The sequence below is a fragment of the Scyliorhinus torazame genome, chromosome 6 (genome assembly GCF_047496885.1).
Source record: "Scyliorhinus torazame isolate Kashiwa2021f chromosome 6, sScyTor2.1, whole genome shotgun sequence".
In the NCBI taxonomy this organism is placed as follows: Eukaryota; Metazoa; Chordata; class Chondrichthyes; order Carcharhiniformes; family Scyliorhinidae; genus Scyliorhinus; species Scyliorhinus torazame.
Genome location: NC_092712.1, coordinates 83,618,886 through 83,638,582, shown reverse-complemented (window position 1 = coordinate 83,638,582; position 19,697 = coordinate 83,618,886). Strand labels below are relative to the sequence as shown.

The following is a 19,697-nucleotide window of genomic DNA, read 5'->3' as shown; positions in this document are numbered from 1 at the left end:
GCTGAACTCCGAGATCGGGCCGCCATCGAAAGGATGCCTGATCTCGGAGTGATTTTGTGGGTCCCCCAAACTCCCCACCCATGGGCAATGTCATCCCCCACACAAATGGGCACTATGCCACACGCCCCCAAGTGCGGACACCCACTATGGGTCCCTGGGGGTCCCCCCCTCTTCAAGCCCCCACATCCCCGCACATCTACGACCTCCACCCGTCAAACCCCTCCAACCACACAGAGGCCCCTACTTACCTGGCATGCACACCCCCACCCTTCAAACTTCTCCCTCCACCCTCCTTTCATGGGCATCGCCCTCCTCGGACCCTGAATCACCCTGGTACTTGGGAACCCTTGCACTGCCACTGTGGCACCCGGGCAGTGCTTCTGCCAGCTTGGCAGTATCACCCAAGCGCCTTGGCAGTGCCAGGGTGGCAGTGCCAAAGTGCCTGCTGGGCAGTGGCAAGGTGCCTGCATTCCACGGGGAGGACCAGGGAGCCTCCCTGCACTATCCCTGACCACCTAGGGGTCTCTATTAGCACGGGAGACCAACCCGGTGTCATTCTGCCTGGACCACGTTTGTGTGGACTAGTGCCGAACGCCCAGCTGGGGAGGCCGGTAGATCCTGGGTAAGTAGCCAAAGTCAGTTTGATTATGACCCTTTTGGGCATGCTTCCAACTCCGACACCTTGCCGGAATTGGGTAGATCATGCGATGCGTTGAGGCTGCTGGGAAACCCGCGGGAGGCCTCTCCCGGCATCCACCGGCCACACCGCACTCGAGCGAGAGCGCAACACGGCCGGTGGATCATACCCAATGGCTTCAATCTTTACATTATTTAATTGGACAACATTTCTGATTCTCGAATACTGGATGTCAGATAAGCAGCCTAATAATTTAGCTAGAATAGAGGAGTTGAGAAAGGAAGTGGTGAGATAAAGCTGGGAGTCTTTGCTGTACATGTGAAAATTAACAATGTCTCTTCAATCATGTTGCCAAGGGACATTATGTATAGGAGAGACAGATGGTGTTTGGAGAGGGGTGGTGCAGGATTGATCCTTGGGGAACAAAGGCAATGGTGCAGGAACAGGAAGAGAAGCCACTGTAAGTTATTCTCTGACTACGATTAGGTAAATAAGAATGGAATCATGACAGGAAACAGTTTAACTGACAGTTTAAACAACAAATTAAATTGCTCAAAATGTTTTTTTGAAAATCTTTTCAGGCATTGTATGGTCTAATCTTAGCCTGGCAGCCTTGCATTAATACGATTTCTAACATAAACAGGTAAAATTATACAAGTCAGAACATGTCCACACATTTGCTGACATTTCAGTGCAGTACTGTTGCCCAAGGTGCCCAATTCTGGATGAGGTGTTAAGCTAAGGCCCAAAATCCTAAAGGCATAAAAAATCCATACCACTACTGAAAGAAGAGCAAGGGAGTTATCCAAGAGTTGGGGTCAGTATTCAGATCTCGAGCAATATCATTGAACAGATGATCTGATCATTTAATTTACTATTGTTTGTGGACCTTGCTAAATGGAAACTGGCTCTCATGTTTGCCCATATTACAAAATTTTAAGAAGTATTTCAACAGCAGTTAGGTGCCTTGGTTTACTGAAGGTGTGAAAAGTGCTACTTAATGCTATTTTTCCTTGGCTTGAAAAAAGTGAACGATATGGGACAGTGGAAAATCAAGTTAGCATCCTCAAAAATAAAAAATGTTATTCCGCCTTATCCAAATTATAATTTCCCTCTACGGTTGGATGTTACAGGCCATATCTAGTTATGATATTCCATTACAGTAGGTTTAATAGTACTTGGACAATATGCCACAGCAGTCATTTCAACTAATCACGACCAGAGTGATGACTGATAAATGTGTGAGAACATAACCATAAACAGCAGTACTGTTTGGAGCAGAAGTCAATTTTTCAGATGCATTTCCTTAGACAAAATAAAGCTGACATGGTTTTTAAGTGTTTACTGCTTCTAGGCAGTCTGCAAAATAGAATGTAACTTTGCCAATTTTACAAAGTTAGAAGCAAAATTTGATGCGAATGCTGGCAAGATTCAAAGACTAAATACAATACTGTCCATATTAATGCATTCCAGGCATTTCAATAGAACAATATACAATAAATGTTTCAGTCATATTTAATGGAAAGTGAATCATCTTTTCAGCTGCTGTGCAGAAACAGAGAAGCACAAACCAAGTCTTATTTGATGGTGTACTGTAGATACTGTCACTCTCTGTATACAATTATTAAGGTGAATATTATGGTTTAGAATACCAGTGATTATATTTTCAGGATGTATTTTAAAACATTTTCATATCTAGTGGACCAAAAACTATCATTTCTAATGCAAACCTAAAAATAAAAGTTCATTGGTTTAAGAAAGCAAGCTAACGGATTGACTCGCATTAAGGTTTTCTGAAGTAAGACATCAGCTCCCACAATAGGTTAACTCAATATGAAATTAGCTAATAAGAGCATTAATAGTCACTGGCTATGTTTGTCAGCAACTTAAATTATTTCATGAGCATCAGAGACCCAAATATCAGCAAAGGAAATTGCCCAGTGTTAAACCTTGTTTTTGATGCTCACACAGGAATGGTTCAAACCTTTCAACACTGTGCAACCTTACTCTTGATGCAACATCAAATGATAGTGTTCAAATCAAAAACAGCTACTTGTTAATTGTTAACAGGCCTGACCGTTACCCAAGTTAACAAACTTGAGAGCTCACTATGTAATTTCATTTTATTCGAGAAATGCAAGTTTTTCTGAAATGCAACTACATAAAGACCAGAATGGGCTTGCCATAAAAAGCTTTTTTAAAATTAATTTTTACAGGATGTGTACTTCGCTGGCTAAGCCAGCATTTGTTGCCCATCCTTAACTGCCCTTGAGAAGCTGCCTTCTTGAACTGCTGCAGTCGTGTGGTGTAGGTACCCCCACTGTGCTATTAGGGAGGGAGTTCCTGGATTTTGACTCAGTGACAGTGAAGGAATAGCGATATATCTCGATGTCAGGATGGTGAGTGCACTAATCCAGGCAGGGAGTATTCCATCACATTCCTGACTTGTGTCTTATAGATGGTGGACATGCTATGGGGAGTCAGGTGGTGAGTTACTCGGCGCAGGATTCCTAGCCTCTGACCGGTTCTTGTAACCACAGTATTTATACAGATAGTCCAGTTTAGTTTCTGGTCTATGGTAACCCCAGGATGGAGGTGAAGTAATTGATCCTGAGATGAGGGTTCTGAATCTTAATAAAGGAAACTACAATAATATGAGTAGTGAGTTGGCTATGAGCGAATGGGGAAAGTTACTTAATGGGATGACAGTGGATAGGCAATGGCAAACATTCAAATAGCATATGGGTAATTGCAACAATTCATTATTCCTGTCTAGCGCAAAAGTAAAACGGGAAAGGTGGCCAATCCATGGTTTGCAAGGGAAATTGGAGATAGTATTTCGATCCAAGGAAGAAGCATAGAAATTGGCCAAAAAAAACCCAACTGGTCTGAGGATTGGGAGCAGTTTAGAATTCAGCAAAGCAGGATCAAGGGATTGATTAAGAAGGGGAAAATAGAGTATGAGAGTAAGCTTGCAGGGGACATAAAAATTAACTGTAAAGTTTCCTATAGGTTTGTGATGAGAAAAAGATTGTTGGAGACAAATATAGGTCCTTTACAGTCAGAAACAAGAGAACATGGCAGCACGGTAGCATTGTGGTTAGCACAATTACTTCCCAGCTCCAGGGTCCCAGGTTCGATTCCCGACTTGGGTCACCGTCTGCGTGGAGTCTGCACGTTACCCCCGTGTGTGCATGGGTTTCCTCCGGGTGCTCCGGTTTCCTCCCACAGTCTGAAGATGTGCGGGTTAGGTGAATTGGCCATGATAAATTGCCCTTAGTGTTGGGTGGGGTTACTCGGTAATGGGGATAGGTGAGGTTGCTGGGTAATGGGGATAGGGTGGAGGTGTGGGCTTGGGTAGGGTGCTCTTTCTAACAGCCAGTGCAGACTCGATGGGCCGAATGGCCTCCTTCTGCACTGTAAATTCTATGAACATGTAATAGGGGACAAATAAATGGCTGAGCCGCAACAAAATTGGTTCTGTCTTCACAAATAAGATACCAGAAATGTTGAGGGACGCAGGGTTTAGTGAGAGGGAGGAACTGAAGGAGATTAATATCTGTGGAGAAATGGTGTTGGGGAAATTGATGGGACTGAAGGCTGATCAATCCCCAGGGCCTTATAATCTACATCCCAGAGTAATTAAGGAAGTGGTTCTAGGAATAATGGTTGCATTGGTAGTAATCTTCCAAGATTCTCTCGAGTCTGGAACAGTTCCTACAGATTGGACAGTGGCTAATGTAACTCCATTATTTAAAAAGGGAGGTAGAGAGAAAACAGGGAATTATAGTAAGCTTGACATCAGTATATTTTATAGCAGAGCACTTAGAAGACAGTGGCAGGGTCGGACAGAGTCAGCATGGATTTATGGAGGGAAAATCATGCTTGACAAATCTGTTGGAATTCTTCGATGATATAACTAGTAGAGTTGATGAGCGGGAGCCAGTGGATGTGGTTTATTTGGACTTTCTGAAGGCTTATGACAAAAGTTCCGTATGAGAGATTAGCATATAAAATTAAAGCACATGGGATTAAGGGGACTGTATTGAGGTGGATAGAAAACTTGTTCTCAGACAGGAAACAAAGACCAGGGGCATGATTCTCCATCAAAATTTCCAAGTGTGCTAGCGAGCGGGAACTGCCGCGAGCTTCCTGGCGCTCGGCCCAGCGAAGCTATTCAACGTTAATTGGTGCACTTAACAAGGCCTCACTGGTTTCTCGCCGCAAATGAAGCCTCGCCAGCTGATTCACTGGCACTGCATTTGCCAGCCCCCCACTAACAAGATCAAGCAGCACTTAAGCTGCACTTGCTCAGCCAACCCCAGCCAGCTCGCAACAATGGCGCAGAGGAGACCGGCCCCAAGATTCAGGGTTACAGATCTGGGGAGGCTGCTTGACGCTGTGGAGGCCTGGCGGGTTGTCCTGTTCCCCCATGGGTCCAGGAGGGTCAACTATAGAGCAGCCAGTGCTGCCTGGGACGAGGTGGCGGCAACCGTGAGCACCAGGAGTGTGGCCAGGAGGACTGGCCTCCAGTGCAGGAAAAAGGACAACGACCTACACCGGGCAGCACAAGTGATAGACATCAATGCCCCCACAGGAGCATTCACTCTCACCCACTTCTCCATGCGACCCAAACCTCCCTCCGCCCCCTCTCTCTTCAATTCCTCCATACCTTTTCTTCACCACCACCACCACAACCGTGCCCGCCCCCCCCCCCCCCGCCCAATGTGAACCACATTTGTGGCTAACTATGCCTCCTCAGGAAAAGCTGTCAGGCAATCGCAGGGAGAGGGCCCAGAGTGGTGGTGGCGTGCCAGACATCAGAATGCTCACCATCTTCAAGGAAGGTGCGTGGAGGTGACAGGTGTGGCCCTGGACAGAGCGATCACGTGGAGGCTGGCGGATGCTGCAGAGGTGAGGAACTACCTGGTTCCACCCGGGGAACCTGTCAAATGTGAGTACTGATCGCCTTACTGACTGACCCATCACTCTCACTGACCACATGTCCATTCACCCTCAGGTCCTCTTGCTGACGGTACTGGCCCATCCCGGGTGGCCCCCTCTCCAGTCTCCCATGAGACCATCTCGGAGGAGAGCTCCGAGGACGCCACCGTAATAGTCACGTCACAGCTGTCATCCCAACCCTCCCCCAGCGCAGATATACACACCTCGGTGGGAAATATTAGTGGTCAGGCTTCTGGGGCACAATCTGGTGAGCACTACACTGCTGCATATGTGCATCAGGTGGAGGTGGGAACCCCCAGGCGAGACAGCAGTTGGAGGTCTGCTGCTCCCAGGACCCAGCTGGGCCCCAGCCTGATGCTGTACCTGTGGAAGAGATCATCCTGAAGCTGATAGAGATGTTAGGGTGCGGCCGGGACATTCAGAGGGTGATGTCAGCGTCACTCCAACAGATCCATCCGCTTGGAGGAGTCCCAGAGGCTATGGGTGCTCAAGCGGTCGCCGGCAATGCGTGGCACCGAGGCCAACATTGCTCGGGTGGCGAACGCAGTTGGGAGCCTGATGCACGACGTTGGCACCATTAATGAAGGTGTCCAAAGCGTTGCGCAGCCGGTGATGGCCATGGCTGAGGATTTACACAGAATGTCTGCCTCGCTGGAGGATGTGACCAAGTGCCAGGCTGATCTTGGTGAGATTCTGCGGGACATGTCCTGCTCTCAGGGGTTGGTTTAGCACAGTGGGCTAAACAGCTGTCTTGTAATGCAGAACAAGGCCAGCAACGCGGGTTCAATTCCCATACCAGCCTCCCCGAGCAGGTGCCAGAATGTGGCGACTAGGGGCTTTTCACAGTAACTTCATTGAAGCCTACATGTGATAAGAAACGATTATTATTATTAGATGGGCATGACCAAGGTGCTGTGGAGCTTGTCCCAGTCACAGGTGGGCATTGTCAAGACTCTGCAGGGCATGTCCCAGTCACTGAGGAGGGCATCGAGGGTAGCACCATCGGGAGGGTGGGGAATTGTATAACATAATAAACACCATTGTGCACAACTTTCTTCCGCAATGCGCGCCAACCTCTGAACCGTTGGCCCATCCGTCCAGGCACCCCTCCCTCACTGTGGCACCCACCCACCCTGCAGCCGTGAACATGTCCCATCCCCTGGGTGTTCGGATGTTGGCTGCTGCGTGCATGGTGCTGCCTCCCACAGTGTTCAAGCACAGTGTCCATGCATCAAGGTGTGATTGGGATGATAGGCAATGACTCCCACATGCTATGTAGCCCGCTCACCCATGGGAATCCAATTGGGTTGTGTGAGGTGATAACTTAACCGCCATTGCCAATTCCCGATTAGCAATAGCCTTCAGCCGCACGGCCAGAGGCCTTGGCAGTCAATGGTGGTTATGGGTGGTCGGTGGGGCAGATGTGCAGGGACAAGAGTTGTCCCGAAACGGGTACACAAGATCCAGGGGTTGGCATGGTGGTGCCACATGCGGTTGCCCCCCCCACCCCCCCAGTGCAAATGCACCCCCTACCCTCCCATGGTGGCCCACCCCTGCGGAGGGTCCCCCACCCCCAGCCGAGGACCCCCACCTCCCACCGAGCACTGGGGTGGTAAGCCCAGTATCCCTAGGCTCTTTGCCTGTAACCAAAGATGGTTTCTCCCCTCCTCGGCTCCCCACAGAACCCTTCTGCCAGGTTCACATTTTTCAAAAGGAGTACTAATCTGCGCCAGTGTGACAACTTGCTGGTGTGGCCGATAAACAGGAGATCGTTGGATATGGGGCGGCTCTCGTTCATTGTTTGGAAATAGGGCTCAAGTGGTGATAATTGGTTTCTCACCATGCTATGGCGAGATCCCGATTTCGCCTACAGGAACGGCTGGTTGTATCACAAACTAGCGCCTGGCACGATTCTTGTTTTCTGCCTCTCCCGCTATTCACCGGCCTCGTTTCGCTTGAGCGAGAGTGTAACGAGGCCGGAGAATCGCGCTCAAGGTATTAACGGATCTTTTTCAAATTAGCAGGCAGTGACTATTGGGGTACCGCAGGGATCGGTGCTAGGACCCTAGCTACTCACAACACATATTAAAGATTTAGATGAGGGAACAAAATATATTATCTCCAAATTTGTAGATGACATCAAGTTGGGTGGGAGGGTGAGGAGCATACAGAGATCCTTCAGTGTGATTTGGACAAATTGAGCGAGTGGGCATATGAATGGCATATACAGTGTAATTTGGATAAATGTGAGGTTATCCACTTTGGTAGCAAAAACGAGAATGCAGACTATTATCTGAATGGCTGTAAACTAGGAGAGAGGAAAATGCAACGAGACCTGGGTGTTCTCATACACCAGTCACTGAAGGTAAGCATGAAGGTACAGCAGGCGGTAAAGAAGGCAAATGGTATGCTGACCTTCATTGCGAGAGGATTCGAGTACAGGAGAAGGAATGTCTTGCTGCAATTATATAGGGCCTTGGCGAGGTCACACCTGGTATTTTGTGTGCAAATTTGGTCTTATCCGAGGAAGGATGTTCTTTGCTATAAAGCGAATGCAATGGTGGGACTGACATATGAGGAGATTGAGTCAGTTAGGATTGTATTCACTGGAGTTTCGAAGAATGAGGGAGGATCTCATAGAAACCTATAAAATTCTAACAGGACTAGACAAGAGTAGATGCAAGAAGAACGTTTCCGATGGTGGGGGTGTCCAGAACCAGGAGTCACAGTCTGAGGATTCAGGGTAGACCATTTAGGACAGAGATGAGGAGAAATTTCACCTGGAGAGTGATGAGCTTGTGGAATTCATTACCACAGGATGTAGCTGAGGCCAAAAAATTGTACATTTTCAAGAAGCAGTTAGATATCGCAAACAAAAATCGAAAATACTGGACAATCTCAGCAGGTCTTACAACATCTGTGGAGAGAGAAGGGAGCTAAGAGTTAGATATAGCACTTTAGGCGAAGGGGGATCAAAGGACATGGGGGAAGGCGGCATTAAGCTAATGTGTTGGATGATCAGCCATGATCATAATGAATGGCAGGGCAGACGTGAAGGACTGCATGGCCTACACCTGCTCCTATTTGCTATTTTTCTATGCTGCATTTGGACATGGACTGTAAAATATAGTGACATTTTTTAAAATACAAACAGGACAGAAAATATTTTTAACAATATTCATAATTCTTGAAAAATAAGAATTACCCATCAATTTTATTTTGAACTATTTTACTTTTAAAATGCATGATATTATGTTGTGAAGTGACCCTGCCTCCACTACTTGATTTTTAACCTCCTAATAACATTGGGTAAAAACCTCTTTACGTTATCCATCAAGATAAAATTCGGCACAAGTATGACAGCTTAACCTGAAGAATCTAACAACTGGGCATACCTGCACCTCAGGGACGACAGTGGTTCAAGAAGGCAGCTCAACATCACCTTATGCACAGCAACTAGGGATGGGCAACAAATGTTTTTCTCTCTTCCCCTGAGCCTAAATCAAAGTGAAGTTCCAAGTTTCTCTGGAGATGCAACTACCCAGCTCATTAATTTCTATGATTTCAATAGTTCTCAGAAAAAGGAAGTTTAATATCTTAACTAGGATTCAAATGCCATTCTGAACCCATTAACTGAACAGCAGTAAAAATGATTTTACAGTCATAATTCCTCCTCCCCTGTAAAAGTAATCTTGATCGATATGGGGTTTAAAGTATTTAATGCACATTATAAAGCATTATAAATTAAAAACTCTGTCAATTTCTGCATTCCTAACTGAGGAAACAATACCTGAGCAAAGTGATTTGATAATTCTTTAATCCTTGCCACCATCCCAAGCAGATTGGTGGCGGATCCACAAGGTAGAGACTCCAGAAACAGTTACTTCATTTATTTTCCCTTTTACGAATCTAATCTGTCATCTGAGCTATTGAAGGTTACAAAATTGCCTTGTGGGTTGGAGCAGAACTATTTCTATCTTATGACTATCACCAAAGCAATAAATGCTTGACTGGTTTTACAGGCTGATAACTACAAACAACAGTGAAGTAAAAGCATTTATTGAATAGTGCAAACACTTGAGTACTTGTGATATTTGACAAAACTTCCTACATGTTTAGAGGCCAGACAGGGAGACTTTTAGAGAGTATGATACAAACATAGCAAAGTAACAATAACCCCATTTATAGCGCCAAACGGATTTCAATATTCTGTACAACTTGGTTTCATTCCTATCAAATCAGCTCCTTTTACTGCATTATTGGTTCCAGGAGCCTGTGATGGGCAGGATTCGTTGTCATAAACAAAAATGTCATGCACATGCACTTAGTCAAAAGTAAATTTATGCCATTCTGGTCCTACACTAAGCGGTCACTTTTTCTAAATATGTATACACAGAAGTTCTTGGAATCAGGACAACAGATAAGCAACAAGAACAGAGGACCCCGGAACATAAGGGGCGGAATTCTCCCCCCCCCCCCCGTCGGCCGGGTGGGAGAATCGCTGGGGCGCCGCGTATGTCCCGCCACACGGCCCCGACACCCGCATGCGATTCTCCCATCCCCCAAACTGGCGCGGCGAGAATCATGGCTGGCCACTCGGAGAATCGCCGCTCGCCGTCTGCAACGGATGGGCCGTGCGGCCTGCCCAACACGACGGGTTCCCGCTGCCGCCGTCCACATCTGGTCGCTGCCGACGGGAACGCTGGGGGGCGGCCTGGGGGGGGGGGGGGGGGGGTTCCTGCACCGGGTGGGGGGCTCAAATGGGGTCTGGCCCGCGATCGGTGCCCACCGATCGGCGGGCCGGCCTCTCTGAAGGAGGACCTCCTTTCCTCCGCCGTCCCACAAGATCCATCCGACATCTTCTTGCGGGGCGGCCTCGGGGAGGACAGCAACCGCGCATGCGCGGATTGGCACCGGCCAACCAGCGCATGCGTGGATGACATCATTTACGCGGCGCCGGCTGCGTCATTTACGTGCGCGTAAATGATGCAACACCGCTCCTAGCACCCCGGGGCAGGAGAACAGGGGGTTGGGAGCGGACTCCGACGCTGGAGTGAAACCCTCCGGTTTTCACTCCGGCATCGGCACTTCGACTCCCGATGGGAGAATTGCGCCCAGGAACTTGGGGCAGGATTAGGCAATTCAGCTCCTCAAGCTCGCTCCGCCTTTCAATACGATCTAGGCTGATCTCCTCTCGGCCTCAATTGCACTTTCCCGCCCATTCTTCGTAACCCTTCAACCCATTTCTAACTCAAAATCTGTCAATCTCTTCCTAAAGTTTATTCAACGTCCCGGCATTCCACTGATTCACAGCCCTTTGAGAGAGGTAATTTCTCCTTCTCAGTTTGAAATCTGCTACCCCTTATCCCAAAACTATGATCTGACATTCTAGATTGCCCCACAAGATGAAGCATCCCTTTTTCAGTGTGTGTCCAGGATTCAAAACGAGCTCATTGGTTCTCTGAAAATCATTCCACTCAGGCAACATAATCACCACCTGTGACCGGGAAGAATACAGCCTTTTGGCCAATTCATTGGCCACCAGCCAATCAATTGAACCTAGTCCCACCCATCTCTCGGGTGCCGAAAAGTCAGAGTTCTCTTGTTCGAAAAACCAGCACCATGTACTATGTTTCATAGATTTCATAGAATTTACAGTGCAGAAGGAGGCCATTTGGACTATCGAGTCTTCACCAGCCGTTGGAAAGAGGGCCCTACCCAAGCCCACACCATCACTCTATCCCCGTAACCCAGCAACCCCACCCAACCTTTTTAGACACTAAGGGCAATTTAGCATGGCCAATCTTGCAAATTTTTGAATTCCTCATTCTCTCTGCTGCTTGACCTAAAAATACAAATCCATTAATAAAGAAAGGGGAAATAAGGAAATCATCAGGAAGGACCCTTACACCTTATTTAGGGCATCTCTGTGGGGGAATCCCTTTATTTAGGGGGTTTCTGTGGGGGTGCCTTTATTTAGGGGATTTCTGTGGGGGTCCCTTTATTTAGGGTATCTCTGTGGGGGTCCCTTTATTTAGGAGTCTCTGTGGGGGTCCCTTTATTTAGGGGGTTTCTGTGGGGGTCCCTTTATTTAGGGGTTTTTTGTGGGGGTCCCTTTATTTAGGGTATCTCTGTGGGGGTCCCTTTATTTAGGGGGTTTCTTTGGGAGTCCCTTCATTTAGGAGGTTTCTGTGGGGGGTCCCTTCATTTAGGGGGTTTCTGTGGGGGATCCCTTCATTAAGGGGGTTTCGGTGGGGGACCACTTTATTGAGGGGGTTTCTTTGGGGTGTCACTTTGTTTAGGGGTCTCTGAGGGGGTCCCTTTGTTTAGGGGGTCTATTCGGGGGGGTCCCTTTATTTAGTGGATTTCTGTGGGGGTCCCATTATTTAGGGGGTTTCTGTGGAGGATCCCTTTATGTACGGGACCTCGCTCTTGGGCCACCCGCTCTAAATGGTGGCCCAATAGTAGGATTCCCTCAGGAATCCCTCACAATCTTTGCCATGCATAAATTTGCATGGCAAAGGATTGGGAACCGCTTCCTCATTTGCGCTCCTAACAGGAGATGCAATCAGGTGCAATTCAGCTCCACCGGGAGAAGCAGAGAATTTCACCCTGTATTTCAAGTGTGGTCTCGCCAAAGTCCTGCACCATGATAGCAAGACTCCTTTATGCATGTACTCCAATAAAAGTCAACAGGCCATTAACCTTCCTAATTGCTTGCTGTTCCAATATGCTAACTTTGTGTTTTTATTAATTTCTTCATGGGATGTGGCAAGTCCAGCATTTATTGTCCATCCATAATTGCCCATGAGAAGGTGTTGGTGAGCTGCATTCTTGAACCACTGCAGTCCATGGTGTAGGAACACTCCCTGTGCTGTTAGGTAGTTCCAGGATTTTGATCCAGTAAAGGAACCTTGATATAGTTCAAAGTCAGGCTGGTGCCTGGATTGGAGGGAAACTTGAATGTGGCAGTTATTCAATGCATCAGGTGCCCATGACCTTCTCGGTGGTAGAGGTTGAGGGTTCAGAAGGTGCTGTTGAAGGAACTTCGATGAGCTGCTGCAGTGCATTTTGTAGATGATACACACCAGTGCCACTGTGCGTCGGTGGTGGTGGAGAGATTCTTTCATAACCCCTGATCCCCTTATTAATCAAGAACCTATCAATCTCTGTCTTAAAGACACTCAGAGATTTGGCCTCCATAGCCTTCTGCGGCAAAGAGTTCCACAGATTCATCACCCTGGCTGAAGAAATTCCTCCTCATCTCTGTTTTAAAGGATCGTCCCTGGTCTGAGAATGTGTCCTCTGGTTCTAGGTTTTCCTACCAATGGGAACATCCTCTCCACATCCACTCTATCGAGGCCTCTCAGTGAGCTATAATTTTCAATAAGATCCCACCTCATCCTTCTTAACTCCAATGAGTACAGACCCAGAGTCCTCAACCGTTCCTCATACGACAAGCTCTTCATTCCAGGGATCATTCTTGTGAACCTTTTCTGGACCTTTTCCAAGGCCAGCACATCCTTCCTTAGATACGGGGTCCCAAACTGCTCACAATACTCAAAATGGAGTCTGACCAGAGCCTTTTGCTGCCTCAGAGATTCATCCCGGTCTTATATTCCATCCCTCTCAACATGAATGCGAAAATTGCATTTTCCTTCCTAACTGCCGACTGAACCTGCATGTTAACCTTAAGAGACTCCCAAGTCCCTTTGTGCTCATGATTTCCTCAGCATTTCCCCATTTGGTTATTTGAGGAGATGCGAATGGTGCTGAACATAAGCAAACATCCCCGTTTCTGACCTCATTATGGACGGAAGGTCATTGATGAAGCAACTGAAGACGGTTGGACCTGCGACACTCTGCTGACTGAATTGATGTCCCAGAGTTGAGACAATTGATCTCTAACAACCACTATGATCTTTCTTTGTGCCAGGTATGAGCCAGGGGCAGCACGGTAGCATGGTGGTTAGTACAACTGCTTCACAGCTCCAGGGTCCCAGGTTCGATTCCCGGCTTGGGTCACTGTCTGTGCAGAGTCTGCACGTTCTCCCCGTGTGTGCGTGGGTTTCCTCCAGGTGCTCCGGTTTCCTCCCAGTCCAAAGATGTGCAGGTTAGGTGGATTGGCCATGATAAATTGCCCCTTATGGGCTTAATTAGGGTGCTCTTTCCAAGGGCCGGTGCAGACCCGATGGGCCAAATGGCCTCCATCCGCACTGTAAATTCTTTGAATGCCTCATCGGAACAACAACCCTCATGTTCCACAGGAGGATACCATCTTCCACAGTCAGCTTTGAGAATTCGGGAGGATAAATTTTCAACTCCCCTGCTGGCTGTCAATGCTGCTCACCGTATAGTACCAGGTGCCATTTGCGTTCAGTCACGAATACGCAATGCAATGATGGGCAAGGAGTCTAACATTCAGGACAGCGAGCACTTTGTCAGCGGCAAGGGGTTTGCGGATTCGTTCTACAGGGAAAAGATCTCAAAGCATCAGCATGCGCAATCTGGGTCCCTGGGTGGTGCTTAAGAGTATTCATAAGTGGCCAATAACAAGATCCAGCGCCAAATCCTCGCAGACGCAATTGGTGGGATTGCCTTGTCTTCACGGAAGAGGCCCAGCAACGGCTTGTGATCCATGACGATAAAGAAATGACGGCCATAGACATACTGATAAAACCGTTTTACACCAAATATGATCGCCAGCCATTCCTTTTCTATTTGGGCATATTTTCTCTCAGCCGCAGCCAGCATCCACGCTCATCCGATGAGACAGGAACTATCGTGAAGCATTGCACTTGACGTACAATGGTTTCGAAGGGTTGAGGTCCATCAACATCGAAGAAGACGGTGCAGACTCGATGGGCCAAAGGGCCTTTTTTTGCACTGTATTTTTGTGTGGTTCTGTAAAGTGCACAACCCACCCACTGTTTCATCTTCTTAAACGCCTCATCCTGGGCCTTGCTCCATTATCTTGGCTGTTCCTTCTTGAGGAGCAAGTGAAATGGAGCCAGGAGGGTTGTCACATTTGGAATAAATCTGCCATAGTAATTTACTAGCCCAAGAAAAGAACGAAGCTCAGTGGCGTCACGTGGGGCGCGGGCCATTTTGATGGCTCTCACTTTCTCGGAGACCGGGTGCAGGCCTTCCCGGTCCACCAGACACCCCAAATATACTACTTGCTTCATCTGAAACATGCACTTCGCGTGAAGCAGGCGGACCCCATACTCCAAAAAACATTTCAACACCGCCTCGAGGTTCTGCAAGTGTTCTTGGTCTGCTTTCCCTGTGACCAGCACGTCGCCTAAGTAAACCGCAACACACAGCAACCCGCGCAGGATGTTCTCCATGATGCGCTGGAAAACTGCGCATGCTGAGGATCCTCCGAACGGGAGCCAGTATACTCATAAGAGCCCCTTGTGCGTATTAATCGCGACGTACTGCAGTCATGATTCATTGAGCTCCAGCTGTAGATAAGCGCTGTCCATGTCCAATTTTGTAAATGCACAGCCACCGGCCAATGTTTTATACAAATCCGCGATGCATGGTAAAAGATAACGGTCCAACCTTGAAGCCGTGTTCACTGTCAATTTATAGTCACAGCACAGGTGGACTCTCTTATTCGGCTTCATGATGGGGACCACCAGCGCTGTCCACTCGGCAAAGGGCACAGGCCTTATGATGCCCAAACTCTCCAAACGGCTTTCTCCACTAAAGCGTAGGGAACCAGGCGGGCACGGAAATATTGGGTTGGGCCTCCCGGTCCACCTGAATCTTGGTCTCGGCCCCTGAACTTGCTCAGTACCACACACAGACTGCCAGATCTTACTTGGAGGATATGTTGCCAATCCAACTGCAGTTGGTGTAGCCAGTCACGGCCCAATAGGCTAGGGCTGCTCCTTGCAGACAATGAGGGGAAGGCGAACAGATTGGAACCCATAAACTACCGGAGCAAGGGAGGACCACAGTTGTTCCCTCGTATAAGTGGCCAAACAAATCGCCGTGTCAGTCAAAGTCAAAGTATGCACACCTCGCTTTATAAGATCAAAGGTGCTCTGCGCCACCACAGAAACAGCAGCTCCTGTATCCAACTCCATTTGGAGCTTACGGCCATTCAGCTGTATTAGAACACAAATAGGGGCCACATGGGGCGGATGCCAAACAGTTCAGCTGCCTCTCAGCCTCATCCTCGGCCTCTTCTGGATCATCTAGATGCAAGACCTGGCCCCGGGGCTGATGCCTACCTCGACTAGAGCACCTGGAGCGCTGGCCCTCCTGCTGCCTGTGAGTACACCTAGACCGGCACCCACAGGTCGCACGCTGAATCGCCTTCAGCCGAATCTGGTGGCATCACACATCTTGGCGGCCTGCTCTTGACCCAGTGGCCGGAGTTGCTGTGGCGTTCAGTCCGGGCCATGGTGATACCATGTGAGGGACGACGCCCCAGAATGTTCACCTCCATCCCTTGCATTTCCTCAATGCCGCGTTCCTCGCTTTCCTAGGACAAGGAGACCTGTCAGTGCCTGCTGACAGGTCAGGGAGATTTTGAAAAAAACAAGTTTTTTTGTGCTTCATATTGTTTATACCACAGACCAAACAATTGCGGAGCATATAAGATAAAACAGTCCTATACTCACAAAACTCAGCTATCTTCCGTAGCCGTTATACAAATTCACTGGCGGACTCACCAGGGGATCTCTCTGCCATATTAAACCGATATCTTTGACTGATTACTGATGGGGTTGGGTTAAAGTATTGTCCCACAAGTGTCATGAACTTGGTTGAACGATTGCGTATCTGGCGTTGCCGGGTACACGAGACTCCGGATCACCCCAAACCTGTGCGCTCCGCAGGCATTAACCCTAACCCTAAATTAGTATGACTGCCTATCCCTTATTCTGAGTGATGTTGTTGGCCAAAAGTAACGCATTCTTTCTGTGTACTGGTTCCAGTCTTCAATACCGGCGTTGAATGCATTTACCTGCCCAAACAGAGGCATGGCGAATCAAGTAAATCCAAACCTGGGTCCAGAAACTTGGGGTGGTGGCTCAGCCGAGTAGGTTCCAACATCGACAGCAAGCCAGTTTACTCCTGTCGCCAGTTTATTAAGGACACGGGGAATCCACATTGAGTAAAATAAAGGACGGTGTGGAGCCCAAGTCACAGTGTCTTTAAGACAGAGATAGATAGGTTCTTGATTAATAAGGGGCTCAAGGGTTATGGGGAGAAGGCAGGAGAATGGGAATGAGAAATATATCAACCATGATCAAAAGGCAGAGCAAACTTGATGGGCCGAACATCCGAATTCTGCTCCTATGTCTTATAGTCTTATTTAAACAAGATACATACGCTGCCCAGTCGATCCCTACCGGGTTCTTGTTCAGGTCAGTGTCTTACTCGCCGACTTTTTATGCAGAGATTAATAGAGATCCCTGCCCCTAGCAGGGGAGCTCGCAGTCCGCAAGGACCATGGGGAAGTTAATCATTCCCGCCCGTATGCCCCTTGTGGGCTATTACACCTTCTCTCAGTGGAAACAGTGTTTTCTTATTAACTTTGTCAATTTCCTGAAAACTTTGAACCTCTCCAGTAATTTTCCCCTAAACCTTCAGCATTGCAAAAACAATCCCAATTTTTCAAATCTCTCAACTGAAGTCCATCATCCCTGCTATAATTTTAGTTAATCATCTCTGCAACTCTCAAAGTCCTTGACATCCTTACTAAAGCCCAAAACTAGATGCAATACTCCCCAGATGAGTGATTTTATAAAGATGCTGCATAACCTCCTTGCTTTTGCAATTGATTTATTGTTGTTGTATCTCTTTCTGCACCTAGTGGTGCACAAGGCACTTCCATCTGATTCCAGAGCAAGTTTTACTTAGAACGGGTCGCTAGCCTGTTGCTATGGTCGAATGGATGCCACTCCGCACCAAGCATGGCTGGCCAGAAGTCTCTCCCACTCTTACCGCCTGCCATTGGCCGCGTTATGAGCATACCTTCCTTGGTGTTATGAGCACACTACATCCTTGGATGGGACTTGAACCTAAAGCTTCTTGCTCAGAAGCAGGAATGTTACGCATTGTGGCACAAGACCTCTTACATAACTGATTACACTTAATGTAAATTATTTCACACCTTAGGACACTATGGCTATAATTCATATGGTCTTTCCTGAATTTAAACTCAGTGATAATAAATGTTCTTGGAACTTTGAGTAAAGATTTATACACGATCCTGTTTCTTCACACAGAGGGTGGTGAGCATAGGAACGGGCAGCCAGAGACAGTTACATGGGCAGGGTGGGTATAGAGGGATATGGGCCAAATGCGGGCAAGTGGGACTAGCTTAGTGATAGAAACTGGGCGGCATGGACAAGCTGGGCCGAAGGGTCTGTTTCCATGCTGTAAACATCTATGACTAAATAGACATTTATAGAATCCTTCTTCTGTAATACAACTTGCATCTCACATTGAACCTACTCCAAAATTTACTTTGGGCGAAGGGGATCAAAGAATATGGGCGGAAAGTGGGATTAGGCTATTGAGTTGGACGACCAGCCATGCTCGTATTGAATGGCGGAGCAGGCTCGAGGGACCGAATGGCCTTCTCCTGCTCCTATTTTCTATGTTTACAGTGTTGCCTCTGATGGTGACCTATTGAAATGCATTATGCCTTTGCTAATAGGAAATAATAACTCATGTCAGGCATCGGGAAGAAGAAAATGACCCTCCTTCAAGATTCTTCGTAATGGTTGAATTGCAGTCACTAAAGCAGGATTCGATAAATATTTTGCGTTCAACATAATGTGCTGAATAGAGCTTCAAAATGTAGAATGTGTCTCAGTTTTAATAAATGCAGGGAGGTATATCAATTTTTTCAACTGATTCTCATTAACTGACAACAAAATGTGAATATTTTAAGGAATAAAAGATAAATAAACACAATAAAATTAGGTCACACTAGAAACAAAATCAATGTAGTGAACAATGCTTCACAGTGCTGAGCAGGGTCTGTGGGGGAGGGTGGAGTCTTTTGAACAAAATATCTAATTGGCTGAATTGAAAATTTGGCTTATAACTTTTAAAAATGTATATTAATGTTATAATTAGATTTATTAGCAGGACCAATAAGTGTGTGCTGTGTTCCACTATGTGCACTGCAGGAACAGCATGTGTCATCTGAATGGGTGGCAAATATATCTTTCCAGCTGTACATAAAATTCATTTTTATATAATGTGCATAGATTATCTTAACCAATTTCATCAGCAACCTTGTACTACTACACTAATCTAATAATATGTGATTCACATTGAATGTTTACAAATAAAAAAAGAGCAGAAAGAAGTTGATCATTTCTAACACTGCCTTACGAACATGTTGTAATGGATTCTCCAGGATCCGTGTAAGCCATGTCATGTTCAGAAAAATCATTTTCAACTGGTTAACATACAAACCTTGCTTTCTTTAGTTGGAGTCTCCTCTTTAATGCCAGGAATTATTTTAAAAGTTATAGCTCCTTGTGACTGAGCCTAGACAAAATTGTAAAATGAACATATTAGTTTATAAGCTACAAGTGCAACAACTAATAGCTTGCAAGAATGACAAAATCAACCAATGATATAATGAATTGTAAAAATAATGCGCCTGTCGCCATTTAAGGTTTTTTTTTGTATTTTTTAATTAATAGTTCTTATAAGTGGACCTATCGTCCAGAAGCTGCATACTTTACTCTGGCAGAGGTGCATATATGCGGCGGAATTACCTCACATCTGCATCCTGGATTTATAATAGATTTTCATTAAATCTCCACATTCTCTTAGAAATGGTGATTATCACAACGGCCAGATATTTACAGTTTCATGCACCACATAAAACAAATAGCTGTATGATGCTCAGCAAATAAAATTAGAATTTAAGTATAACAAAAAGCTGTGGATTTCCGATGTGGCGGCATGGAGCAGAGGCCGCATTTTAGGTGGCTGCCCCGCAGACTCTGATATTTCGGGCTTTTCTGTCTACTTCAAAAGGAATTTCCGCAATCAGTTCAGATGCCCAACAGAACAAACGGTTAGGAATCAGGGGAGGGTCGAAATCGAC

At 46.9% G+C, this 19,697-nt stretch overlaps 1 protein-coding gene across 6 annotated transcripts in view; it reads right to left on the bottom strand.

Moving 5' to 3' along the window:
* The window catches only part of mpp7a (MAGUK p55 scaffold protein 7a), a 758,711-nt gene that overhangs the window by 221,812 nt on the left and 517,202 nt on the right, over positions 1 to 19,697 (bottom strand). For all 6 annotated transcript variants that reach the window (XM_072508390.1, XM_072508394.1, XM_072508393.1 and 3 more), the window contains one exon: positions 19,055 to 19,129. In XM_072508390.1, the coding sequence (XP_072364491.1) occupies positions 19,055 to 19,129 (75 nt within the window). The remainder of the gene's footprint in view (positions 1 to 19,054; positions 19,130 to 19,697) is intronic.